This window comes from Chlorocebus sabaeus, chromosome 16 (genome assembly GCF_047675955.1).
Source record: "Chlorocebus sabaeus isolate Y175 chromosome 16, mChlSab1.0.hap1, whole genome shotgun sequence".
NCBI classification, from domain to species: Eukaryota; Metazoa; Chordata; class Mammalia; order Primates; family Cercopithecidae; genus Chlorocebus; species Chlorocebus sabaeus.
In genome coordinates this window covers 31,026,019-31,038,238 of record NC_132919.1, presented here as the reverse complement: position 1 = coordinate 31,038,238, position 12,220 = coordinate 31,026,019, and the positions used below count along the sequence as shown (strand labels likewise).

The following is a 12,220-nucleotide window of genomic DNA, read 5'->3' as shown; positions in this document are numbered from 1 at the left end:
AATGGCATTACCTTGTACCATGTGGGACAGCATGATAAATGTACTATCGGAGTTTCTTTTTTTAGGTATTGGAAACTGTTATTCTGTTCAAAATGCAAGTAAATTTACATCCTTCAAATCTCTCCTGCTTAAATTATTTACTACCCCTTTCTACTTCTAGCCCTCAGCAGAGCTCAAAACTGCCTAATTTAACTACAGAGGAATTCTGTATTTTAAAGTGCATCTGTGTGTCTGATAGATAACAGATTCAGAGAAGAAAAAGAAATTCTTTACACTTACAGGACACATTTGACCTAATTGATTCATCCAGTGATAATTTATTCATTATCTTCAGTGTACCAGGATGTATGCCAAGCATGGTTTTATATTTAAAAGGGGTTATGATCTAATATGTGGTATAAAGCTTCATTGGCACAGAGGGAAGGATTGCTAGCTGAGCTCCTTCATAGAATCACTGGTGCCTATAGGTGGTTTTGGAACTTCTCTACTTACCCATGAAGTTTAATCTCTTTTCCAAAAGTACAAACTAATGCAATAATATTAATACTGATGGCTGACACTTAAGGAGCACTTACTATATACCAGAGCTGTGCCTGTCATTCCTTAACATAATATTAACATTAACAAAGAATGTCTTTTTACATTATCCATCCATTTTCATCGTTAGCTGCTGCCTTTTTCTATTGAATTACTCCTTCAGCTGCTTTAACCTTGTTTTCATAAACACACAGAAACTCGATCTTTACATCTCTGTTATTTACTTCCTAGTTTTATCCCTTTTCTACTATTCCTAATAAAGCCTAAAACAAAATTAAACAAACATTTACCTGAATGCACAAGAACTTCTAACCTTGAATTGAAGGAGAAAGGAAGAATAACTACTTTATTCATAAGTGTATGCCTGAGAAATTAGAGGCACTGAGCTTAACTTGACACAATTAACACTAATTACATGTTAGTGTCCCTAGTTGGAGAATTTTCTCCAGTGAAATTTACCATTTGCTGATTTGTTTCTTTAGGAACCATATTACGTTCGTTGCATCAAACCCAATGACAAGAAATCTCCACAGATATTTGATGATGAACGCTGCCGGCACCAAGTAGAATATCTTGGACTACTGGAAAATGTGAGAGTGCGTCGGGCAGGATTTGCCTTCCGCCAGACATATGAGAAGTTTCTTCACAGGTGAGAATAGACTCATCAGAGAGGCCTAGTTCACTGAGAATAACGGAGTCCTCCCCATACAACCGTGCATCAGTCAGCACATATTAGGCAATCTATAAATATTTGTTCGGTGAACAAAAGAGCTGAGGGAATTACAAATATGAAAGACTTTCCCAGTTTCAATATGAGTCCCTGAGTTCATGGTTTATGGACCCTGAAAAAGTTTCAGCCTTTGGGGAAGAACTGCGGGTGTCATAGCATAGCAGAAAGAACACTGATCTGAAGTCACATTGTGGGTGGAGTTCTTATTGTGCCCCTTACTTGCTGCTTGAGCATGGGCCAGAAATTTAACTACTTTGACCCTGTTTTTGCATCTGTAAAATAAGTAAAATAACATTTCATGGAGTGTTATGAGAAATTAACCTAAGTAAAAAGCCTAGATTCCTAGTGCATCATAGCTATTTAATCAACGCTGCCTGTCATTACTGGTGTTGGTAATTTTCATAATAATAAAATATTAAGGAGTTAAGCATGGAGGGCCTGAAATCATGCTGCTTGGTTTGAGTCCTGGCTCTGTCATTTTTCAGTTGTGTGACCTTGGACAAATTACATACCCTTTTCATGCCTGTTTCTTCATGTGTAAAATGGGGATAATAATAACAACTACCTTGAAGCTAGAGGGTGAAATAAGAAAATATATACAAAGCACTTGGAGTAGTAGTACCTCCATATAGTAATCACTCAATAAGTATAATATATTGTTGCTATTGTTAATTTATTGTTGATAATGTTGCTTAATGATACCATGTCATATAAAAAAATAATGATAATGATAATTGATAACTTGGAATCACAAGAATGCTTTAAATTCTATCTATTTGTTTTAAAACATTTATTGAACATTTTCTATAATCTCGACTGTAGATTTCCCCCAAAAAACAAATAAATATATACACAAAATATAAACCAGAAAAATGCGGAAAATTCAAGTACTTTAGATTAGTGGGTCAAAAGAGTCTCTAAGGAGCTGACAGTGACAGGAAGCAGCCAGCTATGCAAAGATCAGAGCAAAGAGAAGGTGGGACAGAGGGAGTAGCCAGGGAAAAGGCTCTATTGCAGTAGTAAGTGAGGCATTTTAGATGCCAAACGTAGTCCACTGTGGTTGGAGGACACTGACAGGACAGTTGTGTGAGATGAGATCAGAGAGATGGACAAGAGCCAAATCATGTCGAACTTTGTAATCAGACTGAACTATTTAGGTTTTGGTTAGGTGTGATTTAAAAAAGAAAGAAAGCCATTGGTGGATTTTAAGCGTGGAGTTACACAACCTTATGAATGTCTTAAAGGAATCACTGTGGCTGCTGTGTGAATAGAAGGCAAGGAGATGTTGGCCGGGCGCGGTGGCTCACGTCTGTGAGCCCAACACTTTGGGAGGCCGAGGCGGGCAGATCGCGAGTTCAGGAGATCGAGACCATCCAGGCTAACACAGTGAAACCCCGTCTCTACTAAAAATACAAAGAATTAGCCGGGCGTGGTTGTGGGCGCCTGTAGTCCCACCTACTCAGGAGGCTGAGGCAGGAGAATGGCGTGAACCTGGGAGGCGGAGCTTGCAGTGAGCCGAGATGCCACTGCATGCCAGCCTGGGAGACAGAGCGAGACTCCATCTCAAAAAAAAAAAAAAAAAAAGGGAAGGCAAGGAGACGTTTAGGGATGCTACTGCAGGAGTCCAGGAGACAGGACTTGATGATAGTGCCTTCAGTAAGGGACTATTGTAGATACAAGAGCATTGGACAGATTTGGGATATGTTTGAGGGATAAGTTGACAAGACTCGCTCATGGATTGGATATGATGAAACAGGAATAAAGAGGAATGAAGGATGAAAATTAGATTTTGGCTTGAGCATCTAGGTAAGCACAGTACCATTTGCTGAGATAAAATTGGGTAAAATAATTTTGAGGAAGAGGATATGGAACAGGAGTAACGATGGAATCAAGATTATTCTCTTGACTGTGTTAACTTTGAAACATCTCTATGTTCACTTTTTTTTTTTTTTTTTTGAGACGAAGTCTCGCCCTGCCACCCAGGCTGGAGTGCAGTGGTGCGATCTCGGCTCACTGCAAGCTCTGCCTCCCGGGTTCACACCATTCTCCTGCCTCAGCCTCCCAAGTAGCTGGGACTACAGGCGCCCGCCACCATGCCCGGCTAATTTTTTTGTATTTTTAGTAGAGACGGAGTTTCACTGTGTTAGCCAGGATGGTCTCAATCTCCCAACCTCGTGATCCGCCCGCCTCGGCCTCCCAAAGTGCTGGGATTACAGGTGTGAGCCACCACACCCAGCCTATGTTCACTTTGAAATCCTACTAAATATCTAGGCAGAAATATTAAGCCATTAAACTTTCATACCTGGAGTTCTAGAAAGAAGTTTAGGCTGCAGATACGAGAGTTTGGAGTCGCTGGTAACATAGATTACATAGAAAGTCTTGGGACTGTATAGTGAAGAGGAGGAGGTCCATGACAATGTTTATATTTGTGGTCTGGCGTGAAAGAACCAGCAAAGATAAGAGAAGCAGCAACCAATGAGGTACAAGAAAAACCAGAAGAGGATTATGTCACAGAAGCTTTTTTTTTTTTTTTTTTTGGATAGGGTCTTGCTGTGTCACCTAGGCTGGAGTGTAGTGGCACCATCTTACCTCACTGCAGCTCCACCTCCCAGGTTCAAGCAGTTCTCCCACCCCAGCCTCCCAAGTAGCTGGGATTACAGGGGCACGTCACCAAGCCCAGCTAATTTTTTTTCATTTTTAATAGAGACAGAGTTTCACCATGTTGGCAAGGCTGATCTCAACCTCCTGACCTCAGATGATCCAACCGCCTCAACTCCCAAAGTGCTGGGATTATGGACATGGGCCACCATGCCCAGCCAGATGATGACATTTTAAGAAGAAAAGTGTAGCAACTTTATGCTGCCCTTTACGTGAAGTTCAAGAGCAGGCAAAACTAATTTAGTGGTTAGCTATGTATTGGTATGACCTCTGTCTGCAGACTGGAAAGCAGAATGGGGGAACTCTCTGACATGATATATCTTGACTGGGGTGTCAGTTTCATGAGTATACACATTCGTCAAAACTTATTGAATTATATACTTCAGTGTGTGTATTTTGGTACATGTAAAGTTGATCACAATTTTTAAAATTTTTTTAAAAACTAAACTTTTTAGAAAAGTGAATTAGTGGGCCAGAGGATCAAGCTGAAGTCTTGTTCCAGATCTCATCACAAAGAAAAAAAAGATGGGAAGTATTCAAGAAAGGTCCAGCCACATGTAAGGTTGATCCAGGAGCAGCAAAACCCATGTAACAGAAGGACTAGAGGAAAGAACACCAAGAATAGGGGAGAGGCACTATTCAAACAGTGGCCAGGGATTTGCCTGAACTGAAAAAAGACGAATCTTCAGATTAAAAGGATACACTGATTGTCAAGCGTAAGAATTTTTTTAAAACTTAAAAATACATTTGTTCACTTTTAGAATGTTAAAGAAAAATATTTATAGCTCCCAAGAGAAAAAGACAAACTGCCTATGGGGAGAGAGAATCACGCTGACATCTGGCTCCTCATGAACATTTGATCAAATAGACGAAGGAGCAAAATGCTTTCACAGTGCAGGGAAAGGGCCTTCATGTCTAGAATTGTATTCTGTGTCAAAATACCATTCAAGAGTATGATTAAAATAAATAGCATTTTCTGGCATACCTAGTTTGAGAAAGTTTATTATTCATAGACCCTCTGAAAAATGTCCTAGAGGATGTACTTCAGCAAAAAGAAAGATGAATGCAGAAAGGAAACATGTGGCAGGATATATGCAAAAAAGCAACATTGAGCAAAGAAATCTGTAAAACTTTTTGTTAAATCTAAACAAGTAGTGATTGTAAAGGTGGGAAAGTAGTCTTTAGTAATAATCTGGAACTAAAATAAAATGGGAGTGAGAAGTAGAGACCATTAAAGATTTTGTCCTGTTTATGGAAAGGATATAGACTGTGATTAACTAGACAGGAAAAAAAATTATGTGTTGAAATTTCCAAGTGAGTTATAATAATAGTTGTGAATATTTTGAAATGTTTACTGGATGTACTAGATACTGTTTTAAACGTTTCACATGTAGTAAGTCACTGAAACTGACAACCACGTGAGGAATATACATTATCCCCATTTTATGTGGCTCATCCAGTGACGATGAGAGAAAAGGTAATATTTTCTACAGTGAATTTTTCCTTTTAAATTTTGCAGATTTTTGCAAGTAGTTTAGGTTTGAACCTAAATTTTTGCTTGTGACTTTTAGTCATTTTCTTTTATTTTACTGAGAAAAGAGAGAAGGATTTAAAACATGCTGATAACCTTAAAAGTTAGTCCTTTAGGGAGGTAAAACTCACTGTCAGAAAGCAGATGAGTTCAACTTTTTAATTAGCAAGTTCAGATTGCTAGTTTGCCAGAGAACCAGGGTCATGCACTTTGCCGGCATGAAGGAAGGCAGAGTGCCTCTCCCCTGCCATGGGAGCTGAGCAGTGGGGCTGTAGGATAGCAATCCAGTTTCTGCAGCGTGCCTGAAACAAACACACACCAGCACTACCCATATGATGACCCAGATGTAGACCCCTACTATAGTTTGGTAACGAATTTGAGAGATTTCTGATTTCGCGTTTTTTCATGTGACATTGTTTGGTATTACCTCTGTCTTTATATTAGAACTTTTTCACTGGGCTTTGATCTCTGCCCCCATCTAGCAAGTGAGTAAGCTTTAAATGATTTCCTTTCATTCATTCTGCAAATATCTATTGCCTCATAGTATAGCAGGCAACATGATAGGCATATGGTATATAGTAGGGAACAAAACAAAGTCCCTGCCTTCATAGTAGCCACAGACTAAGGAGGGAGACTGACATTAAGCAGATAAACCCACAAATCAGTATGATTACAAGCTGTGATAAATGATGTGAGAAAAGAATAAATAAAACTAGTAGCCTTAGAGAGAATATTGGGGGTAGGGGGTTTGTTGATATACAAAGATCAAGAAAAGACTAAAGGATGAGAAGGAGCCAGACTTTCAAGGACTAGGTAAAATGTATTCCAGGCAGTGGGAACAGCATGTGCAAAGACTCTGAAGCAGGAAGGAGGCAACCGTATTACAGAACCCCAAAGAAGTCAACATGATTGAAGGATAGTGAGGAAGGAAAGCAGCCAAAGACAAAAATGATTTCAAGCTTTTTAGAAAACTACTCTGACCGATGTATGCAGAATGGATTGGAATGGAAATGGAAAACAATTTAGGAGTCTGTTGTAAACTAGAAGGTGGCTTGCCTTTGAATTGAAGCAGTAAGGATGAGGAGAACTGTAAAATTTTAAATATATTTTGGGGGTAGAGTCAATAGAACTTAATGATGGATTAGAAATCATGATAGAGAGGGAAAGAATAAAAGTATTCTCAGGATCCTGGCTTTAGTAACTGGGTAGATTGAGGTAGGAAAAGACTGAAAGAGTAATTAAGATGCCTTCAAGACCTGTGTAGACTTTGGATATATAAATCTGAAGCTCATAACTGAGCGCTAGACTAGGGATGATACACAAATTGAAAGTACATTTTTATATTTTATATACCTATAAAATATATATTTTTGTTTTTATATTTGGAATGTTTTATTAAAAGTAAGTGGACTAGATGAGGTAATGTGGGGAGAGGATACATAGAAAGAAGTCCTGATCTTAGCCTTAGGACACGCCTGCATTTGGGGATATAATAGTAGCCAAAGTAGACAGAAAATCAGATTGACAAGAAATATCCAGAGAGGCAGAAGGAGAGCATGCTGTCATGGAATCTAAGAAAAGAGATATGTCAAGAAGAAGGAAGTAATTAACTGTAATTAGGGAGTAATTAACAGATGCTGCCTACATATCTACTATTTTAACAAGAAATATGAAAAGCCCTATGAATGATTTATATTCCTTTAGGTATATACCCAGTAATGGGATTGCTGGGTCAAATGGTATTTCCGGTTCTAAATCTTTGAGGAATTGACTGTCTTCCACAGTAGTTGAACTAATTTACATTCCCACCAATAGTATAAAAGCGTTCCTATTTCTCTGCAACCTTGCCAGCATTTGTTGTTTCTTGACTTTTTACTAATCACTATTCTGACTGGTGTGAGATGGTATCTCATTGTGGTTTTGATTTGCATTTCTCTAATGATCAGTGATGTTGAGATGTTTTTTATATGTTGGCCGCATGTATGTCTTTTTTCGAGAAGTGTCTGTTTATATCCTTTGCCTGCTGTTTAATGGGATTGATTTTTTTCTTGTACATACATTTGCTTAATTTCCTTTTAGATTCTGGATATTAGTCCTCTGTCAGATGGATAGATTGCAAAAATTGTCTCCCATTCTGTAAGTTGTCTGTTCATTCTGATGATAATTTCATTTGCTGTGGAGAAGCTCTTTAATTTGTCATTTTTGTTTTTTTTGCAATTGCTTTTGGTGATTTCATCATAAAGTCTTTGCCCATGCCTATATCCTCGATGGTATTGCCTAGATTTTCTTCTAGGGTTTTTATAGTTTCGGGTTTTACATTTAAGTCTTTAATCCATCTTGAGTTAGTTTTTATATAAGGTGTAAGGAAGGGATCCAATTTCAGTTTTCTGCATATGGCTAGCCAGTTCTCCCAGCATCATTTATTAAATAGAGACTCCTTTCCCCATTGCTTGTTTTTGTGGATATGTGCACAGGTATGTTCATTGCAGCACTATTCAAAATAGCAAAAACATGGAGTCAACCCAAATGCCCATCAATGATAGACTAGATAAAGAAAATGTAGTACACACACACCATGGAATACTATGCAGCCGTAAAAAGGAAAGAGGTTAAAACCCTTTTCAGGGACATGGATGGAGCTGGAAGCCACTATCCTCAGCAAACTAACACAGGAACAGAAAACCAGACCCCACATGTTCTCACTTATAAGTGGGAACTGAACAATGAGAACACATGGACATATGGGGGTGAATAACACACACTGGGGCCTGTTGGGGTTGGGGTGGGAGAATAGAGATCATCAGGAAGAATAGCTAATGGATGCTGGACTTAATACCTAGGTAATGGGCTGATTTGTACAGCAAACCACCATGGCACACATTTGCCTGTGTAACAAACCTGCACATTCTGCACATGTACCTCAGAACTTAAAAAATAAAATAATTATTAAAAAAAAGAAAGAAAGAAAGAAAGAAAGAAAAGGCCTATGAGAAAACTCTAAAGATTCATGTAAGGCACAAAGCAGAGTAGATCAAGTGGGAAGACATGTCTTGTTCTTGGATAGGACAACTGAACACCATATAAAATTAATAGATTCTCTGAGTGCAGTGGCTCTTGCCTATAATCCCAGCATTTTGAGAGGCCAAGGCGGGCAGATCACTTGAGGTCAGGAGTTCAAGACCAGCCTGGCCAACATGGTAAAACCCCATCTCTACCGTTAACACAAAAATTAGCTGGGCATGGTAGGTGCCTGTAATCCCAGCTACTCAGGAGGCTGAGGCAGGAGAATCACTTGGACTGGGAGGCGGAGGTTGCAGTGAGCTGAGATCGCACCACTGCACTCCAGCCTGGGCAATAGAGTGAGACTCTGTGTCAAAATAATAATAATAGTAATAATAATAATAATAATGTATTTAATGTTTCAACTCAATAAAACTATCAAGGGTGGTTTGGGTCTTTAAAAATCGTTTGTTCACTGGATTCTGGTTTTTTTGCCTGGAACTATAAAACTTGATTCTGAAGTTCATATGGAAAAATATGTGTGCCAGAATAACTAGAAAGACCTTTAAAAAAGAAAAGAATTAGGGAAAAACATTAAAATGTACTTGTATCCTCTATAATTAAAACCATGTGGTAGTGATGCACAGATGGACAGACACGGCAATGAAACAGACCAGAAAGTCCAGAAATAAACTGAAGAACATATGATAAAGGCAGCATGTTAATCACAGAGGGGGAAAGATGAACTTTTTAATAGTGTTGGAACGGCTAGACAGCCATTTGTTAAAAGATAAAATTAGATCCATACCTCACACCATATACCAAAAAACCATCTAAATGATCAGAAATCTAAATGTGAAAAAGGAAAACATACAAGTACTAGAAGAAAACATAAATGCAATACTCTGTAACCCAAGTGAAGAAAGCCTTTCATACAATGACTTAAAATTTAGATGTACTATAAGAAAAAAGCTAAATTTGACTACATGTATTAAACAGCTTTGCATGGTGGAAAAAACTGTGATAGGCAGCCTTCTAAGATGCCCTCTACCTCCTGGTATCCATGCCTTGTGTAATCCCCTTCCCGTGAGTGTAGGCTAGACCTAGTGATTTGCTTCTGACAAAGTAGAATATGGCAAAAGTGATAGGATGTCACTTTTGAGATTAGGCCACAAAATACTGTGACTCTGTGACTTCTGTCTTGTTCACACTCACACTCAAGCAAGCCGCCGTGTGGTGAGCTGCCTTATGAGAGGCCCACATGGCAAGGAGCTATTGACTGCTTGTATGTAGAAATGCAATTAATTTTTGTGTGTTGCTCTTATGTGCAGCAACACCGCTTAATTTTCTTTTAGTTATAATAGTTTTTTTTTTAATTTTTTTTTTATCTAGAGATCTGTTTGATTTCCTTTGAGGAAAGTTACATTATACATAAGTAGCATCCATTTTGTTTTTCCCTCAGTCATTTACCATTATCTCTTGGTCTCACTATGTTGACTAGACCTCCAGAGCAATGCCGAGCAGGACCCATGGCAGAGCCACCCTTCTCTTGTAGCTGTTTGTAAAAAGAATGCTTCTAAGGTTACCCCTTTATGAACAATATTTGCTGTAGGATTTTGGCAAATAGACTTTATGAGTTTGAGGAAGTCCCTTCTATACCTAGTTTAGTAAAAGTTATCTTAAAGTGTTTTATTTTACTGAAGCCTTTTTTTTGCATCCCTTATGAGGCTAATGAAATTCTATTGATAGTTTGCTAAGATTTGGTTTGGTTTTTTATGAGGTGTCTTGAATTTTTATTGAATAGTTTTCTATTGAGATGATCATATGGTTTTCTCCCTTAACCCTATTTCTTTTTTTCATCCAGGTATAAGATGATCTCTGAATTCACCTGGCCCAACCATGACCTTCCTTCAGATAAAGAGGCTGTCAAGAAACTGATTGAACGGTGTGGTTTTCAGGATGATGTAGCTTATGGAAAGACCAAAATTTTCATTCGAACACCCCGAACGTTGTTTACCTTGGAAGAACTCCGTGCCCAGATGCTCATAAGGATTGTTCTCTTTCTACAAAAGGTAATTTTATATTTTCTATATAAGGATAAGATTTTGCTTTTATGTTCTTAAAAATTTGTTGCATATTTAATTCAAGAAATATTCCTGGATGGTATGTTGTTTTGTGTCTATGCATATCTTGAAATGTTTTCTGTTACCTTCACACATGGAAAACTTACTTGGTTGCCCAAGTTCAAAATTATTTTATCTTCAAAACTCTGAAGACATTTTGTCTTTAAACTTGGAGAGATGTCTGAACCAGTTTTTCTGTCTTTTACCCTTAACTATGTTTTTTCCTTCAGCTTAAATGTGTAAAGGACTTTTTTTTTTTTCTCTCTCGAGACGGAGTCTCACTCCGTCTCGCCTAGGCTGGAGTGCTGTGGCACATTCTTGGCTTACTACAACCTCCACTCCAGGGTTCAAGCGATTCTCCTGCCTCAGCCTCCCAAGTAGCTGGGATTACAGACGCACACCCCCACACCCAGCTAATTTTCATATTTTTAGTAGAGATGGGGTTTCACCATGTTAGTCAGGCTGGTCTCAAACTCGTGACCTCGTGATCTGTGCTCCTCAGCCTCCCAAAGTGCTGGGATTACAGGAATGAGCCACCAAGCCTAGTCGCGTAAAGGACTTCTAAACCTTGTAATTAAAAAATGTTGCCAACATGTTTGAAATTGCCTCCTTCACCTATCATTACCCACTCACCACCACTTGTCCGCAGTGTTGACTCAATGCTCATTAGTTGATGGTACTGTACCTGTCATCATTGATCTGTGCAAGGCCCCTTCTCATTTCATTCACTCATTCATGTATGTCTTTTTATCCCCCATAGCCTTTCCCATATCTTCCATATGAACTATTTTAATGCAAAAAATTGTAGAGCTATATGAAAAATCATGTACCTCTGTGAGGATGTCCTTGGGATATATACCTAGGAGAAAAGTTGCTGGGCCATAGGGCATGTGTATACCTAATTGATATAAATAGTGCCAAATTGTCACGCATGAGCCAGTTTGCACCACCAACAGCTGTATATGAGGGTTACTGCGTGCCATATCCCTACCACTATCTTCCAGCTACCTACATTTTGTCAGATTAATAGATAGAATGGTATCTCATTGTTGTTTTACCTTGTATTTCTCTGATTACCTTTGAGTTTGATTATCTCATTAAAGGCTTCTTTGCTTGCTGCATTTTCCTGTAAACTGTGTGTTCATATTCTTTGTCTGTTTTTCTACTCGAGCTGGTACTTTCTTGTTGGTTAGCAGAAATGCCTTCAATATTCCAAAATTAACCTCTTATTGACTTTAGACGTTATATATTCTCCTATTCTGTAAGCATTCTGATGAACTTTATCCATAAGATGCTTTGTTGGACCAAATTCTTAATTTTGACATAATCAAATTCTTCAATATTTTGCCTTATAGTTTGTGATTTGGAATTTTCTTTAAGAAGGCTTTTCATGACTCTCAGTCACAAAGATATTCTGTATTTTCTTCTATGAACTGTACAGTTTTACCTTTCACATTTAGGTCTTTAATTCATTTAGAATCCACCTACATATGTGGTTTTATACAGGAAACTAATTTTATTTTTCTCCATATGGTGAGAAAGTTTTCTCAATATCGTCTACTAAGCAATCTGTCCTTTTCCCATTGATTTGCAGTGCCACTTTTATTATATATTAAGTTCCTGTATGTAGATAGGAAATAG

The 12,220-nt window shown here is 38.2% G+C and overlaps 1 protein-coding gene across 2 annotated transcripts in view; it reads left to right on the top strand.

Moving 5' to 3' along the window:
- Positions 1-12,220, top strand: part of MYO1D (myosin ID) — a 376,912-nt gene that overhangs the window by 151,153 nt on the left and 213,539 nt on the right. For both annotated transcript variants that reach the window (XM_008010998.3, XM_073004844.1), the window contains exons 15-16: positions 1,020-1,186; positions 10,321-10,528. In XM_008010998.3, coding sequence (XP_008009189.1) covers positions 1,020-1,186; positions 10,321-10,528 — 375 coding nt within the window. The remainder of the gene's footprint in view (positions 1-1,019; positions 1,187-10,320; positions 10,529-12,220) is intronic.